Below are 23,880 nucleotides of genomic sequence, written 5' to 3'. Positions count from 1 at the left end.
GCTGGAGGCTGATACAAATATAGCATGTAAAAGGAGCTTTTCCAGCAATTTCTGTCGTTGTTTTAAAAATGCGTTCATTTTAACACAGGTATTCTGAATAAATTAAACATTTTATTTTTTAATGTCGCAGGGACATGTAAACATATTCCAAATTGACCGAGACCATTTTCTGCTAAGGGTATGGCTCTGTGTATGACAGCAGCAATGATGCACCTACATGGAACAGGGAATGTGATGGGGACATAGTTTGGACAATGTACAAGGAGACCTCACATGGTACAGTTTGGGAGAGAATGACATTCCTGTGTGATTTAGCTCAGAGAGGGAGAAAATACAATCTGCCTAAGAAGGAAAGGCCTATTGCACTTTCTCTCCTTCATTATTCCTCATTTCAACAATGTGTGCGAGCCAAAACCAAAACTGTAAAGTCATCATTATCATTCTTATTTTTATGGAATCCCTGCAGTGTTGAAACAGGCCCTTCAGCCTAACAAGTCCATACAAATCATTTCCCTATATTTACCCCTGCCCAACCTAGAAATCCCTGAACACTACAGACAATTTAGAATGAATAATCCACCGAACCTACACAGTTTGAGCTGTGCTGGGAAACTGGATCACCCATTAGAAGCTCACACAGACAAGTGGAGAATGTGCAAACTCCACACGGACAGTCACCCAAGGCTGGAATCGACCCCAAGTCCCTGGTGCTGTGAGGCAGCAGTGCTAACCTCCGTACTACCCATTGGGTGATCCCTGACCAGAAGTCACTGGAATCTCCTCACTGCCTAAAGCAAAGGGAATTCAGCCAAATCCAACTCTCCCAGGATGAAATCCCATTGCTATCAACTGTGTGAGTACAATATCTTGTGAAGCAGAATAACGTTTTAGACAATCTTGCAATTATTCCTTTGTCATGAGTTTCAATAATATCTGGACAAAGCTCTTTCAAGTTAAAATTGCAGAGATTGTGTGTGTGTGTGTGTCAGTGTCTTTAGAAAGGGAAATATTATTATATTATTGCAATACACAAATCGTTTGCCATTCATCTTTCCATCATAGTTTGAGTAACATTGCTGTGTATTATAAACGTGTTGTTTTAGCAAATTAAAGAAACATGCCTGATTTGTTCCTAAAACTGACCCTGACCCAGTCTGAGACTGACATCATCTTCCATATCACAAACCTGGTTACATTTCACATTTGTTGTTAGCAGTACAACCAGAACGCAATTAGATGGGATAAAGGGGCAAGGAGTTGACAGATGAAGTTTAATTTAGATAAATATGAAGCTTTGCATTTGGGAAGGCAAATCAGGGCAGGACTTCTACATTTAATGGTAAGGTCCTGGGAAATGTTGTGGAACAAAGGGACCTTGGGTTGCAGGTACATTGTTCCTTGAAAGTGGAGTCGCAGGTAGTCAGTGCGGTGCTGAACACATGTGGCACATTTGCCTTAATCAGTCAGAGCATTGAGTACAGGAGTTGTGGTGGTATGTTGCATCTGTACACGATGTTGGTGAGGCCACTTTAAGAATACTGCGTACAATTCGGTTTTCTGCAGAAATGACTTGCACACAGATGTTCCAGGACTGGAAGTTTGAGCCTTAGGGAGAGGTTAATTAGGTTGAGGCGTTTCCCCCTGGAGTGTCAGAGATGAGGGGTGACATTATAGAGGTTTATAAAACCAGCAGGGGCATGGATATTCTGAACAGCTATGTTCTGCTCCCCAGGGTAGGGGAGTCCAGAACAAGAGGGCATAGGCTGAAGGCGAGAGGACGAATGATTTAGAAGGGACCTGAAGATAAATGTTTTACACAGAGAGTGGTATGTGTACAGAAAGTGCTGTCAGAGGAAGTGGTGACGGCGGTTACAATCGCACATGTAAAAAGTATCTAAACGAGGAGGGATATTGGCAAAATGCTGGCAAATGGGACTAGATCAGATTTGATATCTGCTCGGAGTGAACAGAATGGACTAACGGGTCTGTTTCCGTTATGCATGACTCTCTGATTCTATAAGAAGGATGAAGAATAAGTCTGAAAGGACCTTTCAAGTCGTACTTCTCTTCTCTGGAAGTTTAGCGTACCTCTATGTTCACATTGATTGAAAGATGCATTAGTTAATTATTTGACAGAGAAGTGAGTCACGGATAATGGGACACAGACAGGAAAGTGCAGCTGAGACCCCAACCTGATCAGCTACAATCTCAGTGCCAGATGGAGAAGGCTCAAAATATCTAATGGAGCAGCAGTGCTAACCACTGTGCCACCGTGCCACCCAGAATGTTTCCTGAGGCCCCATCACCATCCCTGGGTATATCCTGTCCCACCGGCAGGACAGAACTACCAGTGGTGGGGACACCCTGGGGTACAGTCAGGGAAGGAGTTACCCTGCAAATCCCCATCATTGATTCCAGAACCCAGGAAATCTCATAGTAACAGATCACACATGGTCAAGGAAATCGCCTGAGGGTGGTTATCTTCTGCCTCCCACCCCTCCTCTCGGTGATAACTCAGTTCCCCTCGATGTTGGAAACAAATCAAAGGCAGCACTGCGGGTGCCAAGGACACAGACCGTCCTCTGGGTGTGGGACTTCAATGTCCATCACCAGGAGTGTCCCCACAGGCCCCCCACTGCCTGAGCAGGGACAGGCTTCAATACACAACAGCCAGACTGGGGGAAACATCCTCACCAAACTCCTTGTCCCAGAGGGATCTTCTCCCTGACAGTATCTGTAGGAGCAGCCAGCACACAGTCCTGGTGGAGGGAAAGTCTCAGCCTCATATTTGACATACTCAAGATTAGTTTGTTGCTGGAAAAACACAGCAGGTCAGGCAGCATCCGAGGAGCAGGAAAATCACCGTTTGGGGCAGCAGACCTTCATCACGAATGAGGCTGAGAGCCTCCGGGATGGAGAGATAAATCATATTAGGCGTCCTGCTCACTGTGTGATGTGGCACTCACTCCTGTGAAGTAGGACATACATAGAAAGGACTGAGCACATGGAAACTGGCCATCCATGAGGCACTGTGGGCTAGTAACAGCTGCAGCATCAATGGCCTTCCCTCCATCATAAAGTCAGAAGTGGCCTATTCACTGATGGTTTCAAAATAGTCAGCACCATTCACAACTACACCGATACTGAAGCAGGCTATTCAGCCCATCAAGAGTTTGAAACAGGAACAGAATGAGGCCATTCAGCCATTGGAGGGTGTTACTCAGCGATTGGAGCAGATATTTTAATCTCTCAGACTGCTCACACAGGAAATGGAAGGGAACATTCAGCATTTCAAAGCTGCTACACAGGAATACAGGGAGCTGTGTAAACCACAGCAGTACATTGACCTATAAACCCAGACTAGATATCTGTCCAGGAATGGGAGCTGTGCAGAAATCAGCAGTGCACTAATGTGTCAACCTGAAAGAAATATCCATCCAGCACGGGGAGCTGCACCGACCACATCATGGAATTATCAATAAACCTCAAGCAGATAGTCTGACCAGCACAGTGACCTGTGCAGTGATCACCCGGGAATTAATCTGTAAAAGAGGAGCAGTTACCCTCTCAGCATGTGGGACTGTGTCCACCAAACCAGGGCATTCATCTGTAGACCAGGAGCAGTTACCCTCCCAGCATGTAGGGCTGTGTACCCCAAACCAGGGCATTCATCTGTAAACCAGGAACAGTTACCCTCCCAGCATGAAGGACTGTGTACTCCAAACCAGGGCATTGATCTGTAACCCCGGAGCAGTTACCCTCCCAACATGTAGGGCTGTGTACCCCAAACCAGGGCATTGATCTGTAAACCAGGAGCAGTTACCCTCCCAGCATGTAGGACTGTGTACACCAAACCAGGGCATTGATCTGTAACCCAAGAGCAGTTACCCTCCCAGCATGTAGGACTGTGTACACCAAACCAGGGCATTGATCTGTAACCCAGGAGCAGTTACCCTCCCAGCATGTAGGGCTGTGTACACCAAACCAGGGCATTGATCTGTAAACCAGGAACAGTTACCCTCCCAGCATGTGGGACTGTGTACCCCAAACCAGGGCATAGATCTGTAACCCAGGAGCAGTTACCCTCCCAGCATGTAGGGCTGTGTACCCCAAACCAGGGCATTCATCTGTAAACCAGGAACAGTTACCCTCCCAGCATGTAGGGCTGTGTACCCCACCCCAGGGCATTGATCTGTAAACCAGGAGCAGTTACCCTCCCAGCATGTAGGGCTGTGTGCATCACCCCAGTGCATTGATCTGTAACCCAGGAGCAGTTACCCTCCCAGCATGTAGGGCTGTGTACACCAAACCAGTGCATTGATCTGTAACCCAGGAGCAGTTACCCTCCCAGCATGTAGGGCTGTGTACCCCACCCCAGTGCATTGATCTGTAAACCAGGAGCAGTTACCCTCCCAGCATGTAGGGCTGTGTACCCCAAACCAGGGCATTGATCTGTAAACCAGGAGCAGTTACCCTCCCAGCATGTAGGGCTGTGTACATCACCCCAGTGCATTGATCTGTAACCCAGGAGCAGTTACCCTCCAAGCATGTAGGGCTGTGTACACCAAACCAGTGCATTGGTCTGTAACCCAGGAGCAGTTACCCTCCCAGCATGTAGGGCTGTGTACACCAAACCAGGGCATTGATCTGTAACCCAGGAGCAGTTACCCTCCCAGCATGTATGGCTGTGTACCCCAAACCAGGGCATTGATCTGTAAACCAGGAACAGTTACCCTCCCAGCATGTGGGACTGTGTACCCCAAACCAGGGCATTGATCTGTAAACCAGGAGCAGTTACCCTCCCAGCATGTAGGACTGTGTACACCAAACCAGTGCATTGATCTGTAAACCAGGAGCAGTTACCCTCCCAGCATGTAGGGCTGTGTACTCCAAACCAGGGCATTAATCTGTAACCCAGGAGCAGTTACCCTCCCAGCATGTAGGTCTGTGTACACCAAACCAGGGCATTGATCTGTAACCCAGGAGCAGTTACCCTCCCAGCATGTAGGGCTGTGTACCCCACCCCAGAGCATTGATCTTTAACCCAGGAGCAGTTACCCTCCCAGCATGTAGGACTGTGTACCCCACCCCAGTGCATTGATCTTTAACCCAGGAGCAGTTACCCTCCCAGCATGTAGGACTGTATACATCCCCCCCGCAGTGCATCGCTCAGTAACACTGTGTTAGATCCCTGTCCAGTGTGGGGAAAACTAGCAGCCCGTGCTGGAAGTGACAGGATGTGCAGCTTCCACCCATTTGCAGCTCCATATCCCTATTGTGCCCTGACAAGGGGGTGTTGTGGGTGTGAACATCACTGCCAGAGAGAGATGGCGGGGGAATCAGTTTTAATATCACCGCATGGGAGTGGGTTGGGAAGTAGACAGAGAGGGGGAGACTGAGAGACAGTGTCATGGAAGGTTGTGTTCCCAGGTTTCAGAATGCTGAAATGTCAGCAATTCGATAGCATCCTGTAACATGAGCCAGTCTTCCCAGGAAAGATGGGAAAAAGGGATATTGATGTGAAGTCAGATGAGCATTTGTTCTGCATCTTTGTAACTGGAATTGGTTTCAACAGAATATATGACTCATTGGGCAGATTCTAACAATAATTTATCTTTGTTTAATTTTCCTTGAGTGTGACAGAGGGACCGTCTGCACGAGGCTGAGCTATTTCCCGGTGCTATCACTTCAAACTTACCTCATTAACTACCCACCCCACCCCATGATGTCCCTCTCATTCAATACTAGCCTGATTCTCCCATCCATCATGGCGGGTGGTACTCACCATCGCCCGGATGCCCCTGGATATTCAGTGATCGCTGGCGCTGGTGCCATCTTTAAAAGGCCAAGGGGCACACGGTTGAGCTTTCTCAGTTCGGAGCTGCCCTGCACAGTTTACCTCGAGCATGGCAGATAAGAGGCACTTACATCACGGTTTGTCGACAGGGGCATGGGAGTCCTGGTGGAGGGGCTAGTATAGAGGGGGGCCATACCACCAGACACACCGAGCATGGTCTGAGCTCACCACCCAGTTCAGTGCAGTATCTGAGGTCTGAAGAAACGTCCAGCAATACAGGATAAGCAGCAATAACCTTCCCCGCTCTGTCAGGATACAGCTCACCATATTCTCTCTGCTCCCTCACACTCACTGTATATCTGTTGTAGCATCTACTCCCCAAACAAGATTCATGCTCCACCACTCTCACTGCTGCGTGCAGCACTTTCTCTCTCTCTCTGTCTCTGTCTCTGTCTGTCTGTCTGTCTCTCTCTCTCTCTCTCTCTCTCTCTCCCTCCACGTTACCCCCCTTCACTAAAAACACTGCATGGATACAACAAAGTGGACTGACTGCCTCCGGACACCTCACCATGACCCCGTCCCCCACCTACACCAGCACTAACAGCAGGGCCACCCACTCCCACCCTCCCTCTCTCCCTCCTTTTCTCCCATTTCAGGAGAAACAGCCTGGAATAGGACAGAAAGGGCCTATCCGGGTGGTGGAGTGCCCGATATCCGTTCCCTCACCCCCTCATCCCGCCATGTGGGGAGGACCCTGGTAAGAGCCGAAGAGGACCGGGACGCCTCGTGTGGAGATTCTGAAACATCCACGTCCCACCGACCGAGTAAGGAGCAATGTTCAGTGAAGGGCAATTCTCAGTTTAAACCCACTGGAAGCTCCGTTTCCCTCCGGCACAACTTAGAAGCCGTGGCCCTCATGCCATCTCCTTTTTGTGTCGAGCTGGTACAAATGGAATCCCCACGGTCTCGGTGGGCAGGAGGGTGGGCTCACAACACATCATCACCACCACCTCCCAGGAAGGGAGCACGGAGGCTCCCTCCTACACCTCCTCCTGTAAACAGCTCAGATACTGAAACTAATCTGTGATAGTTACTGCTCTCCCCACTTGTCCTGATATCTTCAACAATCTGTGCTCATATACACGCAGCGCTCTCTGGTCCTGCAGCTCCATTGTATTGGCACAGCCTGTTTTAAACTGTCTTTCATTGTCGTTCATACCGAAGTGTATCACCTCACACTGCTCTGCACTGATCCCCATCTGCCTTACACCTGAACACTACACCAACGTGTCACTGTCCTGTTACAGTTCCACACTCTCCTCCATAGACTTCACAATTCTTCCAGGTTTGGTGCCATCTACAAACATTGAGATTGCCATAGCTTCTCAGTTCCCATGAAACAACTGAAATCCTGCCCCACTCATGAGTGTGAGCAAGTGAAATACTGCTATATTCCCAATACTGCTATGTTTAGTTTAAATTACCAGATGAGCGCAATGTTGTGTCCTAACAATTGCTGTGTGTGTATCTGTGTGTGTCTGTGTGGGGCAGGTCTGGCAGTCTCTGTGGGGCTTAAAGTGATGCAATGTCACCCTCTGCTGGCCTCCACACGCCACTGCACAGGCATTGGCAGAGGGTGAAAACCAACAGGGATTCATTCATAGATGGGGAGGGAGAGGGCAGCTGCTCACAGCACCATCCAAACTGATGTCTTATCCATGTACTGATCTAAATGTCCTTTAAACATTGTAACTGTCACTGCTTTCACCACTTCCTCTGGAAGTTCATTCCACACCCAAGCCAGCTTCTGTCTAAAATAATTACCGCTCATGACTTTTGTAAATCTTTTTCCTCGCACCTTAAAATATCCCTCAGTTTTGAATCCCCAACTCTACGGAAAATACATCAGCCCTTCAGCTTATCTGTACCCCTCATTATTTTGTAAACCTCTGTAAAGTTGCCCCTTAATCTCATCCTCTTCAGTGAAAATAGTCTCAGCCTATCCAGCCACTCCTTATCGATCACTTCCTCCATTCCCAGCAACATCCAGATTACTCTCCTCTGAACCCTCTCCAGCTTAATAATATCAAGGTCAATAACATTAACGTGAAAAGTCAATGTATTTTATAAGTGTAGGGGAGACCAAAACTAGAGGGCATAGCTTTAAGGTGAGAGGGAAACATTTAAAAGTTACCTAAGGGGCAGCTTTTTCACCCAGAGGGTGGTGTGCCTATGGAATGAGCGGGCAAGATGACCAGACTGGACACAGCATTCCAGAAGAGGTCTCACCAATGTCCTGTACAACCACAACAGGACGTCCCAATTCCGATACTCAAAGGTCTGACCAATGAAGACAAGTGTGTTAAACACCTTCTTAATCACACTATCTGTATGAGATACAAATTTTAAAGGACTATGCCTGACGGCCTAGGTCTCTGTTCTGCAACACTACCAAAGGCCCTGCTTTTAATTGTATTGGTCCTGCTCTTGTTTGATTTACCAAATCCAATAGCTCGCATTAATCCAAACTAAGCTCCACTTGCCACTCTTCAACCCAGTGAGTGATGTTACCACGTACTCACCTTCCCCGTTTAATTTTAAAATTCCTTCCCGTCTGCAAGATGCCTTGATTCCGGCCTTGATTTTCACAAAGACCCTGAGCTTGGGTTGCTTTGTGTTGTTCAGGGGATGAGGGCCTGATTGTAGACATAGTCAGTGGGGAGGAGAGGCTGGACAGTAATCAGCTGCCTTGTATCATTTCATGGTTTGAGGAAGAGGGCAGTCACACATGAGAGGTGGGTAATACTGATCCGTATTTTGAGGCCAAAAATTATGGTCTTTCTCTGTCTCTGTCTATTCAAGACCCTTCATTGTGCAGAGTGTGTCTGCAGGATTTCGTTCCCGAATATTGCAGACTACAGATAATAAACGATTAAAGATGGTCATAGTTAATTTCTAAAGCACAGCACGTGTACTCAACATCCTTCAGTTAAGACAAATACCTTGCATTTGTTTAACAACACAAAGTGTTTTGTGTAGTTCAATATTGGTAACCTAATTATAATAAATCCATACAAAGCTGAATGCTGTTACATAAAATTTGTGTATGGTAGTGTAATGGGTAGTGTCTCTGCCTCTGAGCTAGAGCTCGGCATTTTATTCCAGTACCTGAACTTGTATGGTACTGTTCCTCTCTCTGAACTAGAAGATCTGGATTCAAGTCCTGCCTGTTGCAGAGGTATGTCACAGCATGTCAGAACAGGCTGATGAACAAATACACAGGATAATAATGTTACAGCTTTATGGGTTTTGCTGAGTGATGCTAGTGTCCCTACCTCCCGGCACAAAGGTCTAGGTGTAAATCCCACAGAAGTGCCACATGATACATCTGAACAAACTGATTAAAATGGATTTAGAATTGTGACTTGATGGAGAAGGAAGAGGTGTCAGCATTGCATTTCAGAATTTAGGCCCAGGATGACTGAAAGTACAGCCATTCGTGTTGATTGGAGTCACATTTCGCAGCAGTAGCGGTTTATAAAATCAAAATAGCCATGGATAGGGTGAGTAGTCAGGGTTTTTTCCCCAGGTTAGGGGCGTCCAATACTAGAGGGCATTGGTGGAAAGTGAGAGGGGAAAGGTTTTGATGAGGCCTAAAGGGCACCTTTTCACACAGATGGTGGTGTGTGTATGGAATGAGCTGCCAGAGGAAGTGGTGGAGGCTGGTACAAATACAGCATCTGGGTACTGAGAGACCTGGCGAGCTTTTCCAGCAATTTCTGCATTTCTTTAAAAATGCATTCATTTTAACACAGGTATTCTGAATAAATTCAACATTTTATTTTTTAATGACGCAGAGCCATGTAAACATATTTCAAATTGACCGAGACCATTTTCTGCTAAGGGTATGGCTCTGTGTATGACAGCAGCAATGATTCACCTACGTGGAGCAGGGAATGTGATGGAGACATAGTTTGGACAATGTACAAGGAGACCTCACATGGTCCAGTTTGGGAGAGGATGACATTACTGTGTGATTCAACTCAGAGAGGGATAAAATGTCATCTGTCCGAGAAGGAATGACCTATTACACTCTCTCTCCTTCATTGTTCCTCATTACAACAATGTGTGCGAGCTAAAAAAAACCTCTAAAGTCATCGTTACCATTCGTATTTTTATAGAATCCCTGCAGAGTTGAAACAGTCCCTTCGGCCCAACAAGTCCACACCAACCTTCCCAAGCCATTCCCCTATATTTACCCCTGACTAATGCACCTAACCTAGAAATCCCTGGACACTATACTCAATTTAGCATGACCAATTCACCTAACCTACACAGTTTGAGCTGTGTTAGGAAACGGGATCACCCATTAGAAGCTCACACAGACAAGGGGAGAATGTGCAAACTCCACAGAGACAGTCACCCAAGGCTGGAATCGAACCCAAGTCCATGGTGCTGTGAGACAGCAGTGCTAACCACCGTGCTTCCCTTTGGGTGATCCCTAACCAGAATTCACTGGAATCTACTCACTGCCTAAAGCAAAGGGAATTCAGCCAAATCCAACTTCCCAGGATAGAACCCCATTGCTAGCAGCTATGTGAGTGCAATATCTTCAGAAGCAGAATAACGTTTTGGACAATCTCAATTTTTATTTTTGTCATGAATTCCAGTAAGATCTGGACAAAGTTCTTTCAAGTTAAAAATGCAGAGATTTTGTTAACCTGTTTGTTTGTGCGTGTGTATGTGTGTCGCAGTGTTTTAAACAGGAAAATATCGATTATATATTTGCAATACCCAAACACTTTTCCATTCATCTTTCCATCATAGCTTGAGTAACATTGCTGTGGATCATAAATGTGTTAAAGAAACTAGCCTGAGTTGTTGCTAAAACTGACCCTGACCCAGTCTGAGATGGATATCATCGACCATATCACCAACCTGGTTCCATTTGATATTTTTGTGTGAGCAGTGGAGGAGTGGGACTGGAAAGGAAACAGTGACCCCAAAAGCCAAGGAACTATAGACCGGTGAGCCTGATGTCAGTGGCGGGTAAGTTGTCGGAGGGGATTCTGAAGGACAGGATTGACATACATTTGGGAAGGCAAGGGCTGATCAGGATAGTCAACGTGGCCTTCTGCATTGGAAATCATGTGTCATTAATTTGGTTTAGTGTTATGAAGTTGTGACAAAGAAGATTGATGAAGCTGTGTTAGATATTGTCTACATGGACCTCAGCCAGGTGTTCATAACATTCCGATTAGCAGACAGATTAGTAAGGTTCAGTCACTTGGGATACAGGGGAATCTAGTCACAATTGGCTTGAAGGAAGAGGGGTATTTTTCAGATTGGAGGCTTCCGAGAAGCAGTGTGCTGCAAGAATCAACACTGAGTTCACTACATTTTATCATTTATATCAATGATTTGGATGTCAACACTGGGGCCATAGTTAGTAAGTTTACAGATTGAATCAGAAAGGTGGTCTAGAAGATTATCTCAGAGTACAACGAGACCACAATTAGATGGGACAAAGAAGCAAGGCGTGAGAGATTAAGTTTAATTTAGATAAATACGAGGTTTTTCAGTTTGGGAAGGTAAATCATGGAGGAATTATATACTTAATGGCAAGGTCCTGGGGCGTGTTGTGGAACAAAGGGACCTCGGGCTGCAGGTACATTTTTCCTTGAAAGTGGAGTCGCAGGTAGACAGTGGTGCTGAACACATTTGGCACATTTGACTAATCAGTCAGAGCATTGAGTATAGGAGCTGTGGTGGCATGTTGCATCTCTAGTAGGAAACTGGAGCACGCATGAGAAGCTCACACAGACAAGGGGAGAATGTGCAAACTGCACACAGACAATCACCCAAGGCTGGAATCGAACCCAAGTCCCTGGTGCTGCGAGGCAGCAGTGCTAACCACCGTGCTACCCTTTGGATGATCCCTGACCAGCATCCATTGGAATCTACTCACTGCCTAAAGCAAAGGGAATTCAGCCAAATCCAACTCTCCCAGGGTGTTGGTGAGGCCACTTTAAGAATACTGCGTACAACTCGGTTGTCTGGAGAAAAGATTTACCTGGATGTTCCAGGACTGGAGGTTTGAGCTTCGGGGAGAGGTTGATTAGGTTGAAGTGCTTCCTGGAGTGTCAGAGACTGAGGGGTGACATTATAGCGGTTTTTAAAATCATCAGGGGTATGGATATTCTGAATAGCCATGGTCTGATCCCAGGATAGGGGAGTCCAGAATAAGACAGCACAGGTTGAAGGGGAGAGGGCGAATGATTTAGAAGGAACATGAAGATAAATGGTTCACACAGAGAGTGGTGTGTGTACAGAAAGTGCTGTCAGAGGAAGTGGTTAAGGCGGGTACAGTCATAGGAGGAATATTGGGCAAATGCTGGCAAATGGGACTAATGGGTTTTGGTATCTGATCGGAGAGAATATATTGGACTAACGGGTCTGTTTCCATTCTGCATGACTCTCTAATTCTATAAGAGGGATGGAGAAAAATTCTTAAAGGACCTTTCAAGTGGGAATTCTCTTCACTGGAAGTTTTTATTGCGCCTCTATGTTCACGTGGACTGAAAGCTGTGTTAGTTAATTATTTGATAGAGAAGTGAGTCACAGATAATTGGACGCAGACAGGAAAGTGGGGCTGAGACCATAACCTGATCAGCCACAATTTTAGTGCCTTGTGGAGAAGGATCAAAGTATCTAATGCCCCACTCCTGCTCCTCAGTCCCATGTTTCTGTGTTCCATTCAGCCCATCAAACCTGCTAGACAGGAACAGTTGGAGGCTACTTACATCTATAACCTGATGCACAGAAACAGAGGAGACCATTCAGCCCTTTAAGGCTATCACACGCTTTGATGTGATTTGGGAAATGTAATTGGAAAACCCAGGTTGGGTATGAAAGAGGCACCTCATCTCTTTTTACAGAGATACCCGTCTCTGAAACTTGTGGTTCATTTATTGATCATGTTATAGACCCAGATTCACTGTGAATACAGCCCATATACCTCGCCCAGACATGGCTCACAAACTCCTCTGGTCTCCCTGACTGCAATATTCAGTAATTGCACATTCATGAAAAAAACACCCCCTAACTTTCCAATAACAGAATGTGAGAACATCAGAAACAGGGGCAGGTCGTTCACTCCCCAAGCCTGTCTTGCCTTTCACTAAGATTATGGCTGATATGCTCTTGGTCTCAAATCCTCTTTCATTCCCAATTCTTCATCGCCCTCAACTCTCTGTCAGGTCAATATCCATCTACCCCCTCTTCAAATCCTTTCAGTCACCTAGCTCCCCGAACAGTCTTGAGAACAGAAATCCTGATATTCAATCCCACCTGTTTGAAGAAAACACTTGCTGCTCCTGTACCATGGCTAATTGATGTGAACAAAAGAGACTGATACAAGGGTTCAGGTAAAAATGACTGACCCCGATATCAAGGCAGTGTTTGCCTTCTGTTGACATCAAGAAGTTCATTCAGCACATCATGCTGGTTTCACAGGAATATGAGGAAGCCATTCAGCCCATTGACATTATTGGAGAAGAACAGGGACAGCCCATTCAGTGCCTCCAGCCTATTACTCAGGAAGGGAAGGAGTCCAGTGTGATGGACCACACCAGAGCCCTTCAAACATATTTGAGGGCGGTAGCCTAGACTCTAATATTTTTATATTTAAAAGGAAACGTAAACTGTCTGTTCCAGATGCAACGTGAATGGTCAAACTACTTGGTGTGAAGCAAAACACCATTTATTTAAACACGGAAGATAAAATGAAACCAAAGAAAGGGGAAATTAGAATAACTTAATTCTATTGGACAAGTTAACAGAATAATAGATCTAGGAACTATTACTGATGAACTGTTCCAGTATAGGGAAATCCCATAAACACAGCCCATGGCAAAAAGAAATATTTAGACACAGATAGTCACAAACATTTCTCCAATCCAGGAATTAAAAACAGCATCAAGAGAAAATTCAGAGAGAGTAGTAGCCAGGAGATAGTCACTGAAGATTCCAACACTGTGTAGACCCCAATAGTTTCTGATGTTTCTGAGAAACCAAAGCCCAGAGATCCTAATCTGTGAGAGCTGGCCACACCCATTCAGGCTGCATTAAAATAAACCCAAGCCCTCCCTAGCTGTTACTCAAGTGGTCTTAACTAGCCAGCTTGGTAACTATCGCTCAATCTCTCTCTTTAAAGAAACCGGGACAAATAACCTCTTAAAGCTGCAGCATTGTCACACTTGCCAGCATATCGAACCGTCAAACAGGAACCAGGGGTAACCCAGTCAGGCCCTTGGCCCTGTCCAATGGGACGAGGAAGAAGCCAGTCAGTCTGTTGAGTCACTGACACAACAATAGGATGAGGCTATTCAGCCCCTTGAGCCACTTATACAGGAAGAGCAGGAGGCCATTCTCCCTCAACGCACTTACACAGGGACAGAATGAGGTAATTGATGCTGATTCCTAATGAATGGCTTATGCCCGAAACATCAATTCTCCTGCTTCTCGGATGCTGCCTGACCTGCTGTGTTTTTCCAGCAATCAATTCTCTATTCCAATCTCCAGCATCGGCAGTCCTCGCTGTCTCCTAATTGATGCTCTAACGTGATGAGTAAGTGGAGCAGAGGCTGCACAGACAGACTACTCCACATTGTTCCTCTTGGCTCTGTTGCTTAGGATACACAAATGGGACTTTAACATGGTTTTCTAGTAGTCAGCAGGGAAGCCTTATGTCTTATGTGAAGTCTCAAGAAGGCATCTTTCATCTCCGAAAAGACAGCCTGGTGTTCTCTATGTAGGGCGGAAGCTGGTGGGAATGGCTACCTGTTTCAGATGGAAGGTATTGTGGCTGCTGTTGGGGATTGTGAATAACCTGACTTTCAGTACAGGGTTCACACGCCGACTGCACAATAACGTGGGGAGAGTTAATTTAGGCATATAAACGATTAGGAAAGTCACATTACACTGATGAATGGACTCTCTAAGTTCAAATAATGCTGATATTATTCATGTTGATCTTGTCTAGTGCACGTCCAGTTCCGTGTAACTTGTGTGCCTTACTCTGTCCAAGTCTATGTCCAACCTATGATCTGTCTGGCCATACTTACGATGACCTGTATCCACTGCTCATAAATAAAGTGTTTCCCTGTACTGAGGTACACGTGGCAATAAATCAAACCAATCAATCCTGGGTAAAGCATGGAATTTCTCACCCTATCAATGTCTCATTTGCAAATAAGTGATCGCTGCCACTCCTCATGTTTCAGCGTCACCATTTCTTCATCCCTTACATCTCTACAGGTTAAACACTTAGCTTCTTCACTCTATCCTCATGTTACCATCACCTGTGTCTGTGGTAAGGAGATCATTCCTTACAAAGGAGATCAACTCTGTAGAGAGTGCCTCAAATGCTCTCTCAGCAAGGCTCTACAACAGCAGGAAGATGGCTTTACTTATGTACTCGAATCATCTTACAGTGAAGGACAGCATACCTTTGACTGCACCCATTACTTTCACAGGGTTTGGTTCAAAGCAGAAGTGCATAGACTTGTGAGTGGGCGATCATGCTTCCCAAATCTGTTAGAGTTCTTTGATGAAGTGATCAAGAAAGTTGACGAGGGCAGAGCGGCAGGCGTAGTCTCCATGAATTTCAGTAAGACTTTGATAAGGTTCCACATGGCAGGCTGGTCAGGAAGGTGACATCACGTGAAATGCTGGGAGGACTGACCAATTGGATACACAGTTGGGTTGATGGTAGGAAGCAGAGGGTTTAGTGGAAGGATGTTTGTCAGACCGGAGGCTGTGTCCATTGCTGTTTGTTATCTATGATTTGGTTGAGAATGTACAAGATATGATTAGTAAGTTTGCAGATGACTCTAAAGTAATTGGGAGCATGATCATGAAGAAGTTTATCAGAAATTGCAGCAGGACCTTAATCAGGTGGGGAAGTGGGCCGAGAAATGACAAATGGAATTTAATATAGATGTGTGAGGTCTTGCATTTTGGAAAGACAAATCAAGGTAGGGGTTTCATGGTGAATGGGAGGGTCTTAAGTGGTGCAGTGGGCAGAGAGACCTTGGTGTTTAGGTGTACACGGTTCTCTATGAGTGGAGTCAAACGTAAACAGGGCAGTGAAGAAGGCTTTTGGCACATTGGCCTTCATCAGGCAGGATATTAAGTATACAAGTTGGGAATTTATTTTGCAGTTACCCAGGACTTTGTAAAGGCTGCACTTGGAGTATTGTGTTCAGTTTTGTCACCTTGTTATAGGGAGGATGTTATTAAATTAGAAGGAGTGCAGAAGAAATTTACAAAGGCGTTTCCAGGACCCAATGGTCTGAGTTACAGGGAGAGGTTGGACAAGCTAGGACCTTTTCTTTAGCGTGTAGGAGACTGAGAGAGTCCTTATAAAGCTGTATAAGATTACGAGGACTATGGATAGGGTGAATACTCTCAGTCTTTTTCCAAAGTGTAGAGAATCGACGACTGGATGGGATCAGTTTATGGTTAAAGGGGAAGCAATAAAAGGGAACCTGAGGGGCCATTTCTTTACACAGAGGATGGTACGTGGATGAGCTGCCAACAGATGTGGTTGTGGGGGGGGGGGGGGGGTACATTAACAACTTTTCAAAAAGCATTTGGATAAACATGTGGATAGGAAAGGACTGGAAGGATATGGGCCAACTGCAGGGAATTGGGGTTAGCGTGGATGGATATTTACAAGGTGGAGTCAAAACCCCTCTGTTAATTAAAACCAAACACCCAGAAAAGCTCGCCTCACCTTGTAATCTGTTAAAATATGAGTGACACAGATCTCCTACATTCCACTATTTAAACAAAACATGTCAAGTTGTTTTTTTTAACTTTAATAGTGAAAACTAAACAACAACTATTCACAAATACAAGTCCCTCTTGTCTTAGCTACTTACTATCAGACTCTGTAAATATATGCTAGTCCAACAACCCACATATTAAACATTACAATCTCAAAACCACACAGAATCCATCTTCCCCGCTGTGTTCACTCTTCCAACTGCTGAACTCCCTGGGTCATGTTTTTTTTATTGCAAGTAGCTTTTAAATGGACATGTATCTTTGATAGAAAATGTTTGAGATGGCCAGTTAGCACTCCTGCTCTACAGCAGTTACTCTGCTGTTGGGTGGTAGGAGCTATCACTCTCCTTTGAAAATGCTGGGGTTTATATACTTTCCAGGTGTCCAAACAATAATATTCAAATTCTGTTGGGTTCTGGTATCCTGAGCGTTATTTAAACTCTTTGGCTGTATTTGAATTGTTGTCAAACAGCAACCAAATCTCAGGTATTCATTTCCCAGCTAATGGTGGCATGTGGAACAGGCTGACCTTTAGCAGGCATCTGTGGTTGTACTTTCTATTCAGCAAAACCCATTCTGTCTTAAAGTGACAGGACATGCTTTCGGCTTCATAAGACCTCCCCCCTTCAGAAAAAAAACATGGACCAGCAGAATGAAAAGATGGCTTCATTTCTTTCCCTCTAATTCTTAATCCCATTATTATGAATTATGAAAGTTTTATTCTCATCTATACCATGCATATTAATTCTGCACACATATATAACACTGCAATAAGTCAAATCTTATCCAAACTTTTTCTTTTAAATCTGCGATAACACATCTTTTAGGACCCACAGCATGTACATTTTGTAAGTTTAAAGTCGGGAAGATAAGACTCCAATTAAATATTCTCATATTCTGGCCTTTAAATATTCAAAAAATGCGAGAGTTTGTCGTTATCCATAACCATCTCTGACAATTTGTTTGTCATATATCAACATTAAAGTATTGTCAGGCCAGTTCGAAACTTCATCATCCTTTTTCAATAATTGAGACTTCGTATTTTTTTTTGTGGTGAATATGAGTTTTTTTGACAAGTAGCCAATTGGCCATTCAATTCCATCATCATCTTTCTGCATCAATACATCTCCGACCCCTATATCCCAAGCATCAAACACAATTTTCAAAGGGTTTCAAAATATTTGGTATAGCTAAAACTGGTGCGGGGTGATTACTCCTGCTTTAAAATTCTCAAATGCCTCCTGGCATTGTTCTGTCCACCACAATTCTGTGTTCTTCTTTAATAAATCCATCAGTGGTGCCAATACGCTGCTGAGGTTTGCAACAAACTTCCGATAGAATCCACTCAGTTCCAAAAATCGAAGCACCTCTTACTTCGAGGATGGTTGTGGAAATTCCTCATAGCCCTTAGTTTTTATGTTCCATGGGGTCAACCTTCCATGGCCAATGTAATGTCCCAAGAACGTCACCTCTGCCTTCGCGAATTGTGTTTTCTTTAAGTTTATTACCAAGTTTGCTTCTTGTAATCGTTCAACATGCTCTGCCAACTGTAACACGTGAGCTTTCACTCACTTGCTAAAGATCACTACATCATACAGATAAACTGCACAATTTGCTCATCTGGTCACAACTCTGTTCCTGAGTGCTTCAATGTATCTCGAGCATTATTCATTAACACGACATTCTCTAACATTTTTTATCATATCCGGTATCTTTGCCAAATAGTTTAACTGATTCAACGTTTTTCTTTTAATTTGAAAGGGGGCACTAAACCTGGCTTTGAAGGGGTTTTCTACCACTGGTAGCAATACTAATACTTCATCCCCACGGGAAATCGTCAAAGTTTCAGAGTTTTTAATCTTCCACCTGCATTAGTCTATACTGTGCCTCTTCAGGTGCTGTTTAGCTAACTCATCTACACCATCTAATTTCTCCCTCATCTCAGATACATAATCCAAGTGTGAGATCGCCGACTTCGGTCCTGCCAATTTATATTTAATTAATTTCAAAGGACCTCTCACTTCATGTACTAATATTAACTCAAAGGATGTAAAGTGAGTAGTTTTGTTTGGGGCATCTCTAATGACAAACAAGATAATGAGACGCCTTTATTCGAATCATTCAGGTAATTCTGACAGTACGCTGTTAATATTGTCTTCAGCATCTGATGCCAACTTTCCAAGGCTCCCTGGGATTAGGGATGCACTTGACTTAAATTGCTGTATGCCAAAGCTATCCATGACATCCTTAAACAGCTGAGCGGTAAAATGAGATTCTTGGTCTGACTGAATCATACTGTGTAGCCCACAGCGAGTAAAGACAGCTACCAACTCCTCTACATCCCTTTTTGCCTTAAGACCCCATAATGGAATTATCCCTGGAAATCAGGTAGACACATCCATTATGATCAGCAGATATTGGTTTCCACTTTTATTTCAGAAAGGGGAGCTACACAACTAATCATAACCCACGTGAAAGGTTCTTCTAATACAGGAATTGGCAACAACGGTGCTAATTTTATTACTGCCTGTGACGTACCTACCATTTGGTATGTATGACATATACAACAAAAACTAACCACGTCCTTGTGCATTCCAGACACTAGAAATGCTTTAGCCTGAGTCTTCAGTGCATTAACTCCTTTGGCTTTTTCCTTTGGTTTTCCTTCCTGTTGTAACGTATGACAGTGGGATCTTGTTACTACATAGTCTGGAAAAATCCCTGGGTATTTTTATTTTAATTCTCCAGTTCCCTGAACTTACTTTTGCTTCTCCACCACAAGGGGTGCCTCTCCCACCTTGGATCCGGCTAAATCATTCCCAAGAACAAACTGTATTCCTGGAAATGACAATCTGTCACTCAATCTCACTGTTACTTCCCCAACCTTGATTTGGCACTCCACCTAATATTACACAAGGGAATGCTTAATTTCTGTCCCCATTTCACAGATTATCAGGCTGTTGAGTGACATGTCAGAAAGAGTGAAAATACTTCCATCTCTTACTAATCGAAGCCGAGGGAAATTGAGGACTGCAGATGCTGGAGACCAAAGTTGAAAAGTGTGGGCTGGAAAAGCACAGCAGATCAGCAGCATCCGAGGGGCAGGAGAGTTGACATTTCAGGCATTAGTCCTTCATCAGGAAAGTGGGAGGCAAGGAAGGCGGACGGGGCTGAGAATTAAATAGGAGGGTGGGGGTGGAGCTGGGTGGAAGGTAGCTTGGAAGGCGATAGGTAGATGTAGGTAGGGTCTGATGGTGATAGGTCGGAGAGGAGGGTGAAGCGGATAGGTGGTAGGACACCTGAAACCGTCAAACTATACAGCATCAACGTTGACTTCACCAATTTCCAAATCGCCCCTCCCCAACCTCATCCCAGATCCAACCGTTCAAATTAGCACTGCCCTCTTGAGCTGTTCTAACTGTCCATCTTCCTTCCCATCTATACACTCCAACCTCCCCTCTGACATATCACTAACACTCCCACCTACATCTTCCTGTCACCCTCCCAGTGACCCTCCTGCCAGCCCAGCTCCTACCCTCCTATTTATCTTTCAGCCCTCTTGTCCACCCGCCACATTCCTGACGATGATTTTATGCCTGATATGTCGATTAACCTGGTCTTCGGATGCTGCCTGATCTGTTGTGCCTTTCCGGCTCCTTGCTTCTCAACTATTAGATACTGAACAGATCCCATTTCTTGCAATTTTATAGCTTCTTGTCCTCCCCCCACACCCCATTTTTTCTTAGTAAGGTTTACCTACAGAGGCAAATTCTTTATAGAGATCAGGCACTGACTCCATACACAGCTCCTGTCTAGGCTGTGCACTCTCCTGCAGCTCCTCGGCTCTACTTGGGGTCTCCTGTACCAGGTTCACTAATACTACTGGCTTAAACTCTTTTACAGCATCTTTTCCCAAAGGGTCTTCCAGCACGGTGTGTCCCAGTTTCCTGCAGTGAAAACAGTTTTCCCAGTGCCCTTCTTAAACCATCGGTACTGTAATTTTATGTGTTCCACTGCGTTATAATGAGACTTGAGGCCTTTCACTTCCTTTCAACCACTTTGGGCTTTTCTCCACCCGTGTTAAACCATTGCCAGTGTGCTTTTCTCTATGTTTTGTAGTGTAGGATCTCCCCTTCTCCCAATTTCTTTCCCTGACAGGATGAAAATCCTCTCAGAAGCTAAATTTCATCTCATGCACCAATGCATACTTAACTGCCATTCCTGCTGCGCTTCTCACTTCTTGAACTTCCTGTTCATTCACATGAAATCTTACCATCTCTGGAAGTGAGTCTTTAAACTTGTCCAACAGAATAATCTCCCATCGGGCCACACAGGTCTTATCTATTTTTAAGGCCTGCACCCATTTATCAAAATGACTGTGATTAATTCTTTGAAACTCAATAGAAGTCTGACCTGGTTCCGTCTCTATATTTCTGAACCGCTGTCTATATTCTTCATAAGCACTCAAAATGGCCCGTTTGACATCTGCGTAATCTATTGCTCCCTCATGTGACAGAACTGCACATACCTCTCAAGCTGTGCCAACCATCTTAGTCTGAACTAGCATTACCCACAGGTTCACTGGACACGCCATCTGCCCAGCCAATTTTGCAAATGAAATAAAGAGGTTTTGGCATTTTTCTCACCGAAATATGGCAATGTATTAACACAGTTGTATACATCTCTACGTTCTCCCTTCATCTTCATCCTGCTAATTTAACTTTCTTATCTAATTCCAAACTTCTGAATTTCAAATTCTCCCTCTCTTCCTTTTATCCCTCTTTCTCTTTCTCTATCTTCTCTCTCTCTTTCTGTCTCTCTTTATCTTCTAACTCCATTTCTTTTAATTTAACCAACCACAAGGAAACAAAATTAAATTAATTTTCTCACCTGTTTTATTTGAAGATCTAGGTCACTAACTGCCAAATGATGGAATCTGCTGGGACCTTTTGTATCCCAAATCTGTTGAAATCCCATACGACAAGCCCTCAAACCGTTATGATGTCGATGTCTAACCCCTCTGTTAATTAAAACCACACAGCCAGAAAAGCTCACCTCGCCACTTAATCTGTTAAAAGATGAATGACAGAGAAGTCCCAAATTCCACTATTAAGAGAAAAATAACCATATATAAGTATGTAAATGAGCTCGCTGAGCTTGAAGGTTTGTTTTCAGATGTTTCATCACCATGACTAAGTAACATCATCAGGGAGAGTCTCTGGTGACGCACTGTTGGTATGTCGTGTCTTTCTATTTAAAGGTCTTGGTTTCTTAAGGTGTATGATGTTATTTCCAGTTTTTTTCAGGGGAAGGTAGATAGGATCTAAATTGATGTGTTTATTGATGTACTTCTGGCTAGAATGTCATGCCTCTCAGAAGTTTCGTGCGTGGCTTTGTCCTAGGAAGTGTGTGTTGTCACAGTCAATGTGGTGTCCTTCTTTGTGATAGTGGGTCATGTCTTTTGATGGCCAGTTAGTGTTCATATGTCCTGCTAGCACGACAACAGGACAGTTTGAAATGGAGGAAAAATGATTTTATATACATTGTTTAATCAGTGTGTGTTCAGATAAATAAAATTTTTCATATGTGTACAACACATTCTGAATGAACAACGGAGACACAGTTAACGAAAAATGATGCACACGATGTATAACATTTATAAAGCATTAAAACATTATTTGATCCTCATCTGATGTGATACCTTCCCTTTCTCTCAACGTTCCCCCTTTTCTGATATTCCCAACTCTCGTCTCATTCTTATCAGGATGTGTGTTATAAATTCTTGCTTCTCGTGTCCCAACTTATTTTAGTTAATCCCCTTTCTTCCGGGAATTCAATATATTGGCCTGCTGGGTTATTTCCAAAGTTAGTGTCTATCATATTGTTGGAGAGAAATGTTCTGGCATCAGACCCAGCATTTGAACATATTGTATGTGCACTGTACAAAGGACCACAGCACACAGGAATTGCCAAACATTGAGGGATATACATTCATTTATTTCGATAATGTAGTTTTCTCATTTTCCACATCTCCATATCTATATCCTCTCTCTCGTTCTCCCTTTGCATCTAGGTAAGAAATCCATCAATTATTCTTCGTGGCCCATCTCTCAAAACTCCTCCTTTCAGTTTATATCTAATGTTCTCTTCAAGATGTAATGCGGTTATAATTAAGCAATGTAACTACAAAGACATGCGGGAGGAGCTGGCCCGAGTTAATTGGAAGAGAAGCTGAGCAGGAAAGACCATGCAGCAGCAATGGCAGGAGTTTCTGGGGATACGTCGGAAGATAATACCAGAAATGCAACCCCAAGAAGATGAAACATACTCATGGGCGGACAAGGCAGTGTGAGTGATAAGGCCTCAGACCAAAAGAAAAAAACATACAATGTGGTGAAGATGATTGGGAATCCAGAGAATTCAATGGCTCTGAAACTACATAAGGCTGGCATCACTGATACTACAGGGTCCAAGGAAGTTCCTGTGGAGTGAAGAGTGAGGCTTTTGCTCAGAAGTCTTTGACAAGGAGTTTGAGTGAAATGATTGCACCACAGTTGAAGAGGGTGAAGACATGACTGCCCAGCTGGTTCAGTGCACTACGTGCTTGATGTGGGAGGTCAACGACTCTGGTCTGTCTGGCTCGTTTAAGTGTGGAAAGTGTGTGCACGTTCAGCTACTGACCGAACATGTTGCAACGCTGATGAAAGAACTCGAGGACCTTAGGCTCATCTGAGAGAACGATATCTTTCTGGTGTTAGTGAGGTTATTACACCGAGCATACCAAAAGAGAGCAGAAGAGAGCAGACCTAGTGGAAGGCAGAGAGGAGACAGGTGCAAGAGACTCCGGGGGAAGTACCTGTAAGGAACAAGTTGAATCTTTTGGAAACAGTAGAGACAGATGACACTGCCAGTCGGCCAGATGGCCAGGTCTGTCAATCAAAAGTTGGCCTGGAGACAGAGCGATAGAGTCCGACATTGCACAGAGCCGTGGTAATAGGGGACTCCACAGTGAGAGGAACTGACGGGGTTTTGTGGCAGCAGGCGGGACTTAAGGATGGTGTGTTGCCTTCCTGGTGCCAGGGTTAAAGGCATCACAGACAGAGTGCAGGAAATCCTCAAGGACGAAGGTGAAGAGCCAAACGTGGTGGTACATGTCGGCACAAATGATGTTGGGAAGAAGAGGAGGAACATACTACAGCGAGACTTCGGAGAACTAGGAAGAAGGCTGAAAA

The 23,880-nt window shown here is 44.5% G+C and overlaps 1 protein-coding gene across 1 annotated transcript in view; it reads left to right on the top strand.

Annotated features, from left to right (window-relative positions):
* Positions 1 to 23,880, top strand: part of LOC148148378 (uncharacterized) — a 53,697-nt gene that overhangs the window by 5,424 nt on the left and 24,393 nt on the right. Inside the window, exon 3 of the mRNA XM_087993200.1 lies at positions 15,434 to 15,448. Coding sequence (XP_087849326.1) covers positions 15,434 to 15,448 — 15 coding nt within the window. The remainder of the gene's footprint in view (positions 1 to 15,433; positions 15,449 to 23,880) is intronic.

The sequence above is a fragment of the Chiloscyllium plagiosum genome, unplaced genomic scaffold, assembly GCF_037043375.1.
Source record: "Chiloscyllium plagiosum isolate Xiang-an unplaced genomic scaffold, Cpla_swu_hap1 HiC_scaffold_13, whole genome shotgun sequence".
Taxonomy (NCBI): Eukaryota; Metazoa; Chordata; class Chondrichthyes; order Orectolobiformes; family Hemiscylliidae; genus Chiloscyllium; species Chiloscyllium plagiosum.
The sequence above is the reverse complement of the archived record's forward strand: the minus strand, read 5'-3'. Positions and strand labels throughout refer to the sequence as shown.